Source organism: Hemitrygon akajei, chromosome 9 (genome assembly GCF_048418815.1).
Source record: "Hemitrygon akajei chromosome 9, sHemAka1.3, whole genome shotgun sequence".
Classification (NCBI taxonomy): domain Eukaryota; kingdom Metazoa; phylum Chordata; class Chondrichthyes; order Myliobatiformes; family Dasyatidae; genus Hemitrygon; species Hemitrygon akajei.
In genome coordinates, this window is record NC_133132.1 from 166,848,406 (window position 1) to 166,864,185 (window position 15,780).

At 43.9% G+C, this 15,780-nt stretch overlaps 1 protein-coding gene across 1 annotated transcript in view; it reads right to left on the reverse strand.

The window, feature by feature from the left end:
- The window catches only part of LOC140733730 (amine sulfotransferase-like), a 40,144-nt gene that overhangs the window by 11,864 nt on the left and 12,500 nt on the right, over positions 1–15,780 (reverse strand). Inside the window, exons 4-5 of the mRNA XM_073057439.1 lie at positions 15,240–15,366; positions 6,478–6,572 (exon numbers count right to left, since the gene is read on the reverse strand). Coding sequence (XP_072913540.1) covers positions 6,478–6,572; positions 15,240–15,366 — 222 coding nt within the window. The remainder of the gene's footprint in view (positions 1–6,477; positions 6,573–15,239; positions 15,367–15,780) is intronic.

Sequence of the window (15,780 nt, forward strand, 5' to 3'; positions counted from 1 at the left end):
ATAGCTGAACATTATGTAATGATGCAGATATTCAAGGCAGAGATGTTAGAACACTTTCCTGTAGGGAAAGGGGAGGTCCAGTTACATCTAGAAGAGATGCGGCTGGAGAGAATTAAGTTGGAGGTGGAGGAGGCAGAAAAACAGCGACAGTTCGAGAGGGAGAAATGGCAACGTGTGGATAGCGGGGCAGACCGTGGGGAAAAGCTTACTGTTGGTAAGGAGATTAGGTTGGTACCTCCATTCGAGAAGACAGACATTGATCGGTACTTCTTGCATTTTGAAAAAGTGGCCATGAACCAGAAGTGCCCTAGAAGTGGGTGGTGTTGTTACAAAGTGCACTTAAAGGGAAGGCTCAACGAGCATATGCGGCGTTGTCTGCGGAGGTTACAGAGGATTATGAGGAAGCAAAACAGGCTATCCTTCAGGCCTCTGAGCTGGTACCCGAAGCGTATAGACAAAAGTTCAGGGACTTAAGGAAGCAGTGGAATCAGATGTGCACAGAGTTTGCCTACGAGAAGTGTGTATACTTTGACTGCTGGTGTGCTGCAGGAGGGGTGGTGGAGGATTTCTACTGCCTAAGAGAGTTGATCCTGATCGAAGAATTTAAAGGTTGTGTTCCGGATAGTATCCAGACATACCTGAACAAGAAGAAGAATAAGTTCATATCAGAATCTGCCAAGCTAGCAGATGAATACGCCTTAACCCATAAGATAAAGTTTCCCCCAAATAAGAGCTACCAGAGGGGTAGTAGGGACGGTAGAGAAAGCCCTCCGGTTAAGTCAGAGAATAAGCCGAGGCCTACCGGAAAAGGCGAGGAGGAGGAAATGTAGGCTGGCAGGAAGTTTCACAGCTTCACGTGTTATAATTGTGGGAAAGCTGGTCACATAGCATCTAAGTGCCTGGCTCCGAAGAAGGAGACAGGAAAAGGAAAGACGACAACCCCGACTGGTTGCATTGGGCTGGTCAATAGACCGATGAGGACGGAGAGGTTAGATAGAGCCCAAGTGGGGTGCGAGAAGTTTATTTCGGAAGGGTTGGCATTCGTGAAGGAGGGAGAAACCCTAGTTCCAGTGTGGATCTGGAGAGATACTGGGGCTGGTCAGTCATTGATTCTAAGGAAGGTGTTAGAATTCGGTGCTGAGACCGAGACTGGGAGGTAAATGTGATAAAAGGTATCAGAAAAGGGACTGAAGCCGTACCTTTGCACAAGATATATCTGAACTGTGACCTGGTATCTGGACCAGTCGAAATAGGGCTGTGGTCTGAACTACTGATGGACGATGTGGATGTCCTACTCGGTAATGACCTTGCAGGTGGGGATGTGTATTCAGCAGTGAAGCTGATGAGCAAGCCTGTGAGTGCTGAGGACCCGCCCATAGATTCCAAGATTTATCCCGCATGCGCAATAACTCGCAGCATGTCTAGAAAGGCGGCAGAGACAGGAACCAGTTTAAATGAGTCTGGTGTTGATTTAGCTGAGCCGTTTTTACCAACCTTGTATCAGAAGGGGTTAAGGAAAGTAAAGGAGAGGAGGTGGATTTACCATTAGCGAGGAAGGAATTTATAAAGGAGCAGAGACGTGATGAGGAACTTGTGGCGTTGAAAGAGACAGCTCTCTCTGAAGCAGAAATTAACAAGGAACTAGTGGGCTACTACCTGAAGGAGGGAGTGTTAATGAGAAAGTGGAGGCCGACCACTGTGCCAGTAGATGAGGACTGGGCAGTGGTACACCAGGTGGTGGTTCTGAAGGTTTATCGGGACAAAATTTTGAACCTGGCCCATAAGATACCCTGAGGTGGGCACTTGGGAGTGAAGAAGACAGTAGATAGAGTTATGAAGGATTTTTACAGGTCAAATATGAGGAAGGATATTATTGACTATTGTAGAAGGTGTCACACATGTCAGGTGGTAGGAAAGCCAAATCAGGTTATCCCTTAGGCACCCCTTCGACCGATACCCACCTTCGAGGAACCTTTTTCCCCGAGTCATCGTGGATTTTGTGGGTCCCCTGCCTAGAACTGCGAGTGGGCGGCAGTACGTGATGACCATGATGTGTGCTGCCACCAGATTCCCGGAGGCTGTGCCCCGGGGAATATTAAAACTCCTGCGGTGGTAAAGGCACTCATTAAATTCTTCACCACAGTAGGGTTACCTAGGGAGATACAGTCAGATCAGGGGAGTACCTTCATGTCCCGTACATTTCAGCAGATGTTGTCTCAGATGGGAGTTAAACAAATTCTGGCCTCTGCATACCACCCGGAATCTCAAGGGGCATTGGAAAGATTCCACGTGACTTTAAAGACCATGATTAAAACTTACTGTCAGGAAAATACTCGAGACTGGGGGGGTATGATGCATTACCACTTCTGTTATTTGCAGTGAGGGACACAGTTCAGGAATCTCTGGGGTTCAGTCCATTCCAGCTCGTTTTTGGTCATAGGCCCAGAGGACCCCTAACCTTACTCAAAGAGAAATGGTCTAGCCCGACCGTGCATGTCAATGTGATTGACTATGTTTTGAAGTTCCGTGAGAGGCTCCACAGGGTTTGCTACCTTGCAAAGAAAAATCTTAAAGACTCCCAAATTAAAATGAAGCAATGGTATGATAAACAAGTCCGAGAACAAGAATTTCAACTGGGCGATAAGGTTTTGGTCCTGTTCCCAGTAGTTACCTGTGGTGAACTAGATATACCTGTCTGACTGCTCCTGTGGCTCCTCCCACAGACCCTGCTGACTGCTCCTGTGGCTCCTCCCACAGACCCCTGTATAAAGGCGACTGTGGGCTGCTGCTCTCCCTCATTTTCCCCAGGATGTAGTGCTGTTTATTCTTCCAGTCAATAAAAGCCGATATCTCACTTCCTAAGTCTCAGCATGAGTTATTGATGGTGCATCATTACCAACCCCCTACAGGTGAGATTCCAAGGGCCTTATAAAGTGATCAAGAAAATAGACTCTCTGAACTATGTGATCGAGACTCCTGATAGAAGAAAGCCGAGCCAGTTAGTACACGTTAATATGCTGGAAGGTTATCATGTTGCAGAACCCGTGCCAGTCGGTGCTGTCATGAAAACAGATGAGGCAGTAAGAATTGATAAGGAGGAGCCCGAACATTTTGAAAAGATAAACATAGTGCCCACCAGACTAGAGAACTCTGTTATTTTGACCAACTTTGCTGATAAGGTCAGTCATTTGAAGCCGGGACAAAGGGAGCAGCTGACAAAGCTAATTAACCAGCATACAGATTTATGTCCAGATGTTCCAAGGAGGTGCAAGGAAACAGTGCATGATGTTATTGCTACTTCAGCCCAGCCTATTAAGCAGCCCCCTTATCGGATGAATTTGGAAAAGAGCAAGCTAGTGGAAAAAGAAATTGAACATATGCTAGCTGCTGGGTATTATTTGGGAATCTTCCTCAGCGTGGGCATCTCCGTGCGTGGTTGTCCCGAAGCCTGATGGTAGTACAAGTTTCTGTACAGATTACAGAAGGGTGAATGCCATCACAAAAACTGATGCTTACCCTATCTCCAGGGTGGATGATTGCATTGATAAAGTGGGTAAGGCTAGATACATCACCAAGATTGCCTTGCTTAAAGGATACTGGTGTGTCCCTTTAACTGCCAGGGCTCGAGAAATCTCAGCATTTGTCACACCATCAGGGCTCTATGAATATAATGTCTTGTCGTTTGGAATGAAAAACGCTCCAGGGACATTTCAGAGAATGATTGACTCCGTGATTAAAGGGTTAACGAACACAGGGGCTTACATTGACGATTTAGTGGTTTGGAGTGATACATGGGATGAGCACATTGAGGCTGTGGAGGAACTGTTGAAACGAATGTCTGCAGCCAATCTCACAGTGAACCTCGCCAAAAGTGAGTCCGGCCATGCTACGGTCACGTACCTGGGGTATGTGGTAGGACAGGGGCAGCTGGCCCCTGTACAGGCGAAAGAACAGGCTATTTCTGAAGTTCCTGTCCCGACAAATAAGAGGGCACTGAGAAGGTTTCTGGGAATGGTGGGGTACTATCGGAAATTTTGTAAGAACTTTGCGGATATTGCCCTTCCTCTTACAAAGCTCTTGCAGAAGAATGAAAAGTTTGTGTGGAGCAATCCTTGCCAAGAAGCCTTTGAGAGGCTGAAAACCATACTGTGTTACCACCCTGTGTTAAAAGCACCTGACTTTTCAAAGCCCTTCTCCCTGGCAACCGATGCAAATGAAGAGGCTGCAGGGGCAGTCCTATTGCAGAAAGCTGGGGGCGAAATTGAACACCCAGTGGCGTATTTCTCTCGGAAGTTCAATGTGCACCAGAGAAATTACTCCACTGTAGAAAAATAATTACCACCCTCTGACTAAAGTAATTTCTTCACATTTCTGTTCTAAATGGACGTCCTTCAATCCTAAACTCATGTCCTCTTGTCCTAGACTCCCATGGAATATAACTTTGCCATATCTAATCTGTTCAGGCCTTTTAACATTCGGAATGTTTCTACGAGATCCCCCCTCATTCTCCTGAACTCCAGAGAATACAGACCAAGAGCTACCAGATATTCCTCATATGGTAACTCCTTCATTCCTGGAATCATTCTCGCGAATCTTCTCTGCACCCTCTCCAATGTCAGTATATCCTTTAAAAAATAAGGAGCCCCAAGCTGCACACGATACTCCGAGAGTGGTCTCGCAAGAGATACAGCACTGTGACAGGCCCTTGAATCCCTATCACCCACACATCTCTGGAATGTCACTGGAAACCAGAGCACTCACAGGGACCATGGAAGAGGAGAACAGACAGCAGCAAGAATTGAACCCGGTTGCTGGCACTGTAATGACTTGATGATTATCAACATCTCCTTTACCGCTTACACTGTCACTTGGCACTGCAGCCCTATGCTGTGACGATGGTGCAGCAGCAACTGCAGTCAGTGGGCCTTTTACAGATGCTGGACCAAAGAAAGATGTAACTTTTGGGAGACTAATTCAGACGTTTTGTTTTGTTGTCTAATATTTTCCGTTTTTCAGCACCACTAGGATAGGAGCGTTTCATTTTCCTCTCATTGAAAAGTAGCCTTCTTAGCTAGGAGCAACGTTTACAGTATTTTCTCAGGCGTCAGTCAGCGAGCGCCCACTGGTGGTTCGGCTGACTGCCAGGAAAATGTTGTGGCGTCTGGGAGCTGTGCATTAAATGTTTGCATGTCTGTCGGGGGACCCTGGGAGGGCGGGGCCCATTTCAGTTGAAACGGGTGAAACATAGCTAAGGCCGCCTATGTTCAGAACTGCACGCAGTACTTCGGGCAATACCCTGTACAATTTCAGCATAACCTCCCTGCTCTTAAATTGAATCCCTCTAGCAATGAAGGCCAACATACTATTTGCCTTCTTGATAACCTGCTGTACCTGCAAACCAACCTTTTGTGATTCATGCACAAACACTCCCAAGTCCCTCTGCACAGCAGCATGCTGCATTTTTTACCATTTAAATAATAATCTGCTCTTTCATTTTTCCTTCCAAAGTGGATATATATATATATCTGCAGACTCTCCATATCTTCTGCAAAATTTGCTTTTCCACTCAATTTAGTATCATCAGCAAACTTAGATACACAACACTAGGTCCCCTCTTCCAGATCGTTAATGTATATCGTGAACAGTTGCGGGCCCAGCACGACTTCTATGGCACATCACTCACCACTGATTGCCAACCAGAGTAACACCCATGTATCCCAACTCTCTGCTTTCGATTAGCTAGCCAATCCTCTATCCATGCTAATACATCACCCCCAACTCTATGCATCCTTATCTTATGGATCAGTCTTTTATGTGGCACCTTATCGAACGCCTTCTGGAAATCCAGGTAAGTAATGCCCATCTGTTCCCTTCTATCCACTGCGCTTGTTATATCCTCAAAGAACTCCAGTAAGTTTGTCAAACAGGACCTACCTTTGCTGAATCCATGCTGCCTCTGCCTGATGGATCCATTTCTTTCCAGATGCCCTGCTATTTCTTCTTTAATGATAGGTTCAAGCATCTTTCCAACTACAGATGTTAAACTAACTGGCCTATAGTTACCTGCCTTTTGCCTACACCCACAGTGGTGTGACATTCACCGTCTTCCAATCTGCCAGGACCTGCCCAGAGTCCAGCGAATTTTTGGTAAATTATCACCAAAGCCTCTACTATAAGTTCTGCCATTTCTTTCAGTACCCTGGGATGCATTCCATCAGGACCAGGGGACTTGTCTGTCTTCAGGCCCACAAGTTTGCTCAGCACTACCTCTTTATTGTATTGAGGTCCACACCCCCCAGTGCATCCATAACATCTCTCTTTGTCCTTCACCATAATGATCATTAGTCTAGATTAGATAGATAGATAGATACTTTATCAATCCCAAAAGAAATTACAGTGTCGCGATCGCATTATAAGTGCACCTTGTGTACTAATGATATAACAACGTTTATATGAACAATTTTCAATGGACTTTACCTGGATCATCTCTTCATATGACTGAAATATAATATTAAATTCTTCTCTGTGATTATACCAGTTTTTAACATGGTCAAACCAGCTATCGCAATCCACTGTAATAAAATAGGTAGCATTGTTGAAACAGACAAAATGATTAAGCACATCGTATACCAATTTCCTTCAGCATTAGGATGCTAAGGAGTTAAACCGAACATGGAACATAGAACCGTACAGCACAGAGAAAGCCTCTTTGACCCGTGATGTTTGTGCTCTTTGATCCCGGATGTTTGTGCTGAACTAATTTCCTCTGCAGGCACGCAGTTCAGTGCAGTCGCATAATGTCATTACAGTGCCAGCAACCGGGTTCAATTCTTGCTGCTGTCTGTTCTCCTCCTCCATGGTCCCTGTGAGTGCTCTGGTTTCCAGTGACATTCCAGAGATGTATGGGTTATAGGGATTCAAGGGCCTGTCACTGTGCTGTATCTCTTGCGAGACCACTCTCGGAGTATCGTGTGCAGCTTGGGGCTCCTTATTTTTTAAAGGATATACTGACATTGGAGAGGGTGCAGAGAAGATTCGCAAGAATGATTCCAGGAATGAAGGAGTTACCATATGAGGAATATCTGGTAGCTCTTGGGCTGTATTTTCTGGAGTTCAGGAGAATGAGGGGGGATCTTGTAGAAACATTCTAAATGTTAAAAGGCCTGAACAGATTAGATATGGCAAAGTTATATTCCATGGGAGTCTAGGACAAGAGGACATGACTTTAGGATTGAAGGACAACCATTTAGAAGAGAAATGTGAAAAAATTACTTTAGTCAGAGGGTGGTAAATCTGTGGAATTTGTTGCATTGGGTGCACTTGAGGCAGAAATAGATAGTTTCTTGATTAGCCAGGGCATCAAAGGGTATGGGGAGAAGACAGGGGAGTGGGGATGACTGGAAGAATTGGATCAGCCCATGATTGAATGGCAGAGTGGACTTGATAAGCCAGATGGCCTACTTCTGTTCCTATATCTTGTGGTCTTATGATCTTTATAAAATAAATTATCCATATTTCTCCATTCCCTCCTCGTGCCTCTTAAACAACATTATCACATCCGCTTCCCCTACCACTCCTGGCAATGTGTTCCCATCCTTTATGTCAAATACTTGCACTGCGCATCTCCATTCATTCAGAGTTTAGAATCAGAATCCCCGTGTCCATGAGGGTTTCCTCTAGCTTCCTCCCCCAGTCCGAGGACATATAGGTAGTAGGTCACATGGTGTAATTGGACTCTTTGGGCCAGAAAGGTCTCTTACTGTGCTGATCTCTAAATTTTATAAAGAAATAAAACAGGGTGAATTCCTGACCTTGTATTTATCTTGACTTACAATCTTACACCTTACTGTTTACCTATGTTGTACTTCCTCTGTGACTTATTCTGTTTTCTCCATTGGTATCATTTATTCTGCATTGTTATTGTTTTAAACCATAAGACCATAAAACATAGGAGCAGATTTAGGCCAATCGACCCATCAAGCCTGCTCCGATATTCCATTATGGTTGATTTATAATCCCTCTCAAACCCATTCTCAGCTATCTGAATTCGACAGATCCACCGACTGTCTAAAGAAATTCCTCCTCATCTCCATTCTAAATGGATGCCTCAGACTCCCTCACTACTGGAAACATCCTCTCCACATTCACTCAGTCTAGGCCTTTCAATATTCAAAAACTTTCAATGAGAATCCCCTCATTCTTTTAAACTGAGTACAGTCCCAGAGCTATCAAATGCTCCTCACACGTTAACCTGGGAATGAGTCCTGGGATCATTCTTGTGGAAGCTCCTCTGGACCATCTCCTTGTACTACCTCAATACAAGGTTACCCTGCAGTACCTCAAAGCACTGTGTACTGATCTGATCAGTATGAACAGTTTGCAAGGCAAGCTTTTCACTGTGTCTCAGCAATGGGTTCATTTTAAATTCAGTTTAAATGGTTTGCTTCAGACTAGATGGTCCAAGGGGGCTGTTTCTGTGCAGTACTTTTCGATGACTCTATAACTCTAATAAGAAACGAATACCAAATACAGCAAAATTGTCAGTGAGTATATTTTCAGTTTCTCCAGTGAGCAGTTGTTAACCAGTAAAGTGGACATGCACATATGACAATATAAAATTAATTGCTTATGCATTTTATGTGCTTCAGTAACACTTCCACAGTGAATTTAGCAACTTTAGAACAATAGAGATGGTTGTTGACCTCAGGAGGGCACAGAGAGACCACTCCCCGCTGAACATCAATGGCTCCTCGGTAGAGATTGTTAAGAGCACCAAATTTCTTGGTGTTCACCTGGCGGAGATTTTCAATTGGTCCCTCAACACCAGCTCCATAGCAAAGAAAGCCCAGAAGCATCTCTACTTTCTGCGAAGGCTGAGGAAAGTCCATCTCCCACCCCCCATCCTCATCACATTCTACAGGGCTTGTCTTGAGAGCATCCTGAGCAGCTGCATCACTGCCTGGTTCAGAAATTGCACCATCTCGGATCGCAAGACCCTGCAGCGGATAGTGAGGTCAGCTAAGAAGATCATCGGGGTCTCTCATCCCGCCATTACAGACATTTACACTACACGCTACATCTGCAAAGCAAACAGCATTATAAAGGACCCCACGTACCCTTCGTACAAACTCTTCTTCCTCCTGCCGTCTGGGAAAAGGCACCGAAGCATTCGGGCTGTCACAACCAGACTATGTAACAGTTTCTTCCCCCAGGCTATCAGACTCCTCAATACCCAGAGTCTGGACTGATACCAACTTACTGCCCTCTACTGTGCCTATTGTCTTGTTTATTATTTATTGTAATGCCTGCACTGTTCTGTGTACTTTATGCAGTCCTGGGTAGGTCTGTAGTCTAGTGTAGTTTTTGTGTTGGTTTACGTAGTTCAGTGTAGTTTTTGTACTGTGTCATGTAGCACCATGGTCCTGAAAAATGTTGTCTCATTTTTACTGCAGTTATGGTCGAAATGACAATAAAAAGTGACTTGACTTGGAATTGTATAGTCATGCACTTTGATACAAAGAGTAAAGGCATAGACTATTTTCCAAATGGGAAGAAAATCAGAGGTGCAAAGGGACCTGGGAGTCCTTGAGCAGGATTCCTTTGAGGTTAATTAGCAAGGAAGACAAATGCAAAGTTCGCATTCATTTTGAGAGGACTAAAATATAAGAGCAAGGATGTAATGTTGAGACTTTATACGGCATTAGTTAGAATACACTTGGAGTATTGTGAGCAGTTTTGGGTCCCTTTTCTAAGAAAAGATGTGCTGGCCTTAGAGAGGGTCCAGAGGATGTTCGCAAGAACGATTCAGGAATTAAAGGGTTAATATATGTTGTTTTTGATTAATTAAGGGCATTAGTGTTTATGGGGAGAAGGCAGAAAGGGGCTGAGAGGCATAATAATTTACCCATGATAGAATGGCGGATGGACAGAGTTGTCAAATTCTGCTCCCGTGTGTTATGGTCTCAGGCCTCTCGATCATGACAAGGTGATGATCCTTGGAGAAATATTCCAAACTGTTTTTTTAACCGTCAACAAAGTACTTTTGAAACATTCACTATTGTAATGGAAGACATTTGACTGCCTATTTCCCACAGCAACTGTGTTAATAAGCTGCTGTTCCGTATCTAGCTATCGATTGAGGGATAAAGATTGACCCTCAGATGCAATCAATTTCCTTGCCTTTGGTGAAATAATGTTTTGGCTTTTTGTTAATGTCTCCTTTAATGGGATGTCAGCACACTGTCTGGTTCAGGATCGGTTATCACTCTATAATCATCAGACTCCTGAACTAATGTGGATAATTTCACTCTCCACAGCACTGAACTGACAATCTATGGACTGTCTTTCAAGAACTCTAAAACTCATGTTCTCTGTATTATTTATTTACTTTTTTATTATTTGCTGTATTTGTTTTCTTTTGCACATTGGTTATTTACAGTGTTTCATAAATCCTATTGTATTTCTTTATTTTCCTCTAAATGTCTGCAAGATAAACGATCTTAAATGATTATGTGGCCACTGAGTGCGCCTGTTCGTTAATGCAGATAATCATCAGCCAATCACGTGGCAGCAACTCGATGCTTAAAAGCATGCAGACATGGCCAAGAGGTTCAGTCGTTCTTCAGATCAAACATCAGAATTGGGAAAAAATGTGATCTAAGTGACATTGATTGTGGGATGATTGTTGGTGCCAGACACGATGCATCATGTCACACTGTGGTCCTGAAAAATGTTGTCTCGTTTTTACTGTGTACTGTACCAGCAGTTATGGTCGAAATGACAATAAAAAGTGACTTGACTTGACCTGAACCTTTAGTTTAAAATAAGTTTATTAAGAAATACCTTACATCTACGCCAGGTGCATCGAGCTGCAGCTCCTTAGAGATCGTGTTAGGGACCTCGATGACCTTCGTCTGATCAGGGAAAGTGAGGAGGTGATAGAGAGAAGCTATAGGCAGGTAGTCACCCCGAGACCACAGGAGACAGAGAAGTGGGTTACAGTCTGCAGAGGGAAGGGCAAGAAGCAGGTACTAGAGAGTACCCCAGTGGCTGTGCCCCTTAACAATAAGTACTCCTGCTTGAGTACTATTTGGTTGGATAACCTATCTGGGGGAAGCAACAGTGGTCGCGCCTTTGGTACAGTGTCTGGCCCTGTGGCTCAGATGGGTAGGGAAAGGAAGATGGCAGCAATGATAGGGCACTCTATAGTTAGGGGGTCAGATAGGTGAATTTGTGGTCGCAGGAAAGAAAGGCAGATGGTAGTCTGCCTCCCAGGTGCCAGGGTCCGGGATGTTTCTGATCGTGTCCACGATATCTTGAAGTGGGAAGGAGAATAGCCAGAGGTCGTGGTACATAGGTCGGAATAGGGAGGAGGTCCTGAAAACAGACTACAGGGAGTTAGGAAGGAAGTTAAGAAGCAGGACCATAAAAGGTAGTAATCTCAGGATTACTGCCCGTGCCATGTGAATAGAATTTAGTGGAAGATAAATGCATGGCTGAGGGGTTGGAGCAGGGGCAGGACCTGTACAAAAAGGACGGGTTGCATTTGAATCCCAGGGAGACCAATATCCTGGCGGGAAGGTTTGCTAAGGCTGTTGGGGAGAGTTTAAACTAGAATTGCTGGGGGGTGGGAATCGAACTGACGTGATGGAGCAGAGGGAGGTTGGCTCACAAACAGAGAAAGTTTGGAGACAGTATGAAAGGGAGGATAGGCAGGTGATAGAGAAGGGACAGTTTGAGATATATCTATTTTAATGCGAGGAGTCTCATGAATAAAGCGGATAAGCTTAGAGTGTGGATCAGCACTTGGAGCTATGATGTTGTGGCCATTACAGAGACTTGGATGGCTCAGAGGCAGGAATGGTTACTTCAAATGCCAGGCTTTAGATGTTTCAGAAAGGACAGGGAGAGAGGCAAAAGAGGTGGGGGTATGGCACTGTTGATCAGAGATTGTGTCATGGCCATAGAAAAGGAGTAAGTCATGGAGGGGTTGTCTACAGAGTCTCTGTGGGTGGAAGTTAGGAACAGGAAGGGGTCAATAACTCTACTGGGTGTTTTTTTATAGACCACCCAATAGTAACGGGGACATTGAGGAGCAGATAGGGAGACAGATTCTGGAAAGGAGTAATAATAACAGAGTTGTTGTGGTGGGAGATTTTAATTTCCCAAATATTGATCAGACAGGATTAAGGAAAATCCCAAGGCATTCTACAAGTATGTGAAGAGCAAAAGGATAAGACATGAGAGAATAGACCAATTAAGTGTGACAATGGAAAAGTGTGTATGGAATCAAATTAAACAGCAGAGGTTCTTAATTCAGTATTAATTCAGGTTCTTAATTCTTTGCTTCAGTATTCCCTATGGAAAATGATCTTGGCGATTGTAGGGATGACTTGCAGTGGACTGAAAAGCTTGAGAATGTAAATATTAAGTAAGAGTATGTGCTGAAGCTTATGGAAAGCATCAAGTTGGATAAATCACTGGGATCGGATGGGATGTACCCCAGGCTACTGTGGGAAGGGAGGGAGGAGATTGCTGAGCCTCTGGCAATGGTCATTGCATCATCAATGAGGACGGGGGAGGTTCCGGAGGATTGGAAGGTTGTAGTTGCTGTTCCCTTATTCAAGAAAGGGAGTAGAGATAGCCCAGGAAATTATAGAGCAGTGAGTCTTACTTCAGTGGTTGGTAAGTTGATGGAAAAGATCCTGAGAGGCAGGATTTATGAACATTTGGAGACGCATAATATGATTAGGAATAGTCAGCATGGCTTTGTCAAAGGCAGGTCGTACTTTATGAGCCTGATTGAATTGTTGAGGATCTGACTAAGCACATTGATGAAAGTAAAGCCGTAGATGTAGTGTATATGGATTTTAGCAAGGCATTTGTTAAGGTACCCCATGCAAGGCTTATTGAGAAAGTAAGGAGGCATGGGATCCAAGGGGGCATTGCTTTGTGGATCCAGAACTGGCTTGCCCATAGTAGGCAAAGAGTGGTTGTAGATTGATTGACAGGTCATATTCTCTATGGAGGCTGGTCAGGTCAAGTCAAGTCACTTTTATTGTCATTTCGACCATAACTGCTGGTACAGTACATAGTAAAAATGAGACAACGTATTTTCAGGACCATGGTGTTACATGACACAGTACAAAAACCAGACTGAATTACATAAAAAATAACACAGAAAAAAAACTACACTAGACTACAAGACTTACCCAGGACGGCATAAAGTGCACAAAACAGTGCAGGCCTTACAATAAATAATAAGCAAGACAATAGGGCAGTAAGGTGTCAGTCCAGGCTCTGGGTATTGAGGAGTCTGATAGCTTGGGGGAAGAAACTGTTACATAGTCAGGTGACCAGTGGTGTGCCTCAGGGATCTGTTCTGGGACCCCTACTCTTTGTGATTTTTATAAATGACCTGGATGAGGAAGTGGATGGATGGGTTAGTAAATTTGCTGATGACACAAAGGTTGAAAGTGTTGGGGATGGTGTGGAGGTTTGTCAGGGTTACAACGGGACATTGATAGGATGCAAAACTGGGCTGAGAAGTGGCAGATGGAGTTCAACCCAGAGAAGTGTGAGGTGGTTCATTTTAGTAGGTCAAATATGATGGCAGAATATAGCATTAATGGTAAGACTCTTGGCAGTGTGAAGGATCAGAGAGGGATCTTGGGGTCTAAGTCCATAGGACACTCAAAGCTGCTGTGCAGGTTGACTGTGGTTATGAGGGCATGTGGTGCATAGGCCTTCATCAATCGTGGGATTGAGTTTAAGAGCGGAGAGGTAATGTTGCAGCTATATAGGACCCTGGTCAGACCCCACTTGGAATACTGTGCTCAATTCTGATCGCCTTAAAAAGGAATAGATAGAGTGGACAGCCAGCGCCTCTTCCCCAGGGCACCACTGCTCAGTACAAGAGGACATGGCTTTAAAGTAAGGGGTGGGAAGTTCAAGGGGGATATTAGAGGAAGGTTTTTTACTCAGAGAGTGGTTGGTGTGTGGAATGCACTGCCTGAGTCAGTGGTGGAGGCAGACACACTAGAATTTAATGTGGGGGGGTTTATATGGGAGGTAGGGTTTAAGGGTCGGCACAACATTGTGGGCCAAAGGGCCTGTACTGTGCTGTATTGTTCTATGTTCTATGTTCTCACTACAAGAAGGATGTAGAAACCATAGAAAGGGTGCAGAGGAGATTTACAGGGATGTTGCCTGGATTGGGGAGCATGCCTTACGAGAATAGGTTGAGTGAACTTGGCCTTTTCTCCTTGGAGCGACAGAGGATGAGAGGTGACCTGATAGAGCTGTACAAGATAATGAGAAGCATTGATCATGTGAATAGTCAGAGGCTTTTCCCCAGGGCTGAAATGGCTAGCACGAGAGGGCAGTTTTAAGCTTCTTCGAAGTAGGTACAGAGGAGATGTCAGGGGTAAGTTTTTTTACACAGAGAGTGGTGAGTGCGTGGAATGGGCTGCTGGTAGCGGTGGTGGAGGCGGAAATGATAGGGTATTTTAAGAGACTCGTGGATGGCTACATGGAGCTTAGAAAAAAATAGAGGGCTATGGGTAAGCCTAGGTAATTTCTATGGTAAGGACATATTCGGCACAGCTTTGTGGGCCGAAGGGCCTGTATTGTACTGTAGATTTTCAATGTTTCTCTGTTTTATTTCATGTTCTAGATATTTGTTGCTTATTTATTTATTATTATTATTACTTCTTACCTCTTGTATTTGGACAGTTTGTTGTTTTTGCACATTGGTGCAGTCTTTCATTGATTCTAAATTATTATTATGTCATTATGGACTTATTGAGTATGACTGCACGAAAATGAATCTCAGGCTTGTATATAGTGACATATCCTTTATGTACTTTGATAATAAATTTATTCTGAACTTTGTACTTTAAACAGATATCCACTACATTCCCATTTCCTGTCAGAGCCACTTTACGTACAGACAAGTCTGAGTCTGCCATCATTTTATGGACATACAATAAACTAACCTTTGCTGATCGGATCCAGACTGACAATGATTTTGTTCTTCTTTAAGCCTGTGTACTCTTATTGACGTCGAACAATCTTGAATCATACACAAACTAGAATGATTTTATTCTTAAATTCCATACATTAAAATTTGACTGGGATGCATCAATTTCACTCCTGCCAGGCTTATTATTGAGTGTACGTTCTTAGCGATCACTAGAAAGTTATGAAAAGATACATAAGTGTAATTTGTGCTTCCATACCTTGTCCTTCCAGAAATCTCTGAAGAAAAGCCCCAAAACTTTCTGGAGTTTCCAAATAATTAGCAAACTTGTGAAAATGGTAATAAGAGACTGCAACGTCCTTGGGGTTTCTGTACACGTAGATAACCTGATGAGTTAAACAGCATTGTAATTAATAATCATCGTCAATTGCACAATTATTTTTAGAGTCATAGAGTCATAGAAAAGTACAGCACAGAAACAGGCCCTTCGTCCCATCTAGTCTGTGCTTAACCATTTAAAATGCCTAATCCCATCGACCTTGATCGGGTCTATAGGCCTCTATACCCCTACCACCCATGCATCTATCCAACCGTCTTTTAAAAGTTGAAGTCGAGCTTGCATGCACCACTTACGCTGGCAGCTCGTTCCATGCTCTCATGAGTCTCTGAGTGAAGAAGGTTCTCTTCATGTTCCCCTTAATCTTTTCACCTTTCACCCTTAACCCATGCAAAGTTTCTCCAGTCTAGATGTAGGAATTTTTGAATAAAACATGCAAGAGTCATTTTGTGTGTTTAAGAAA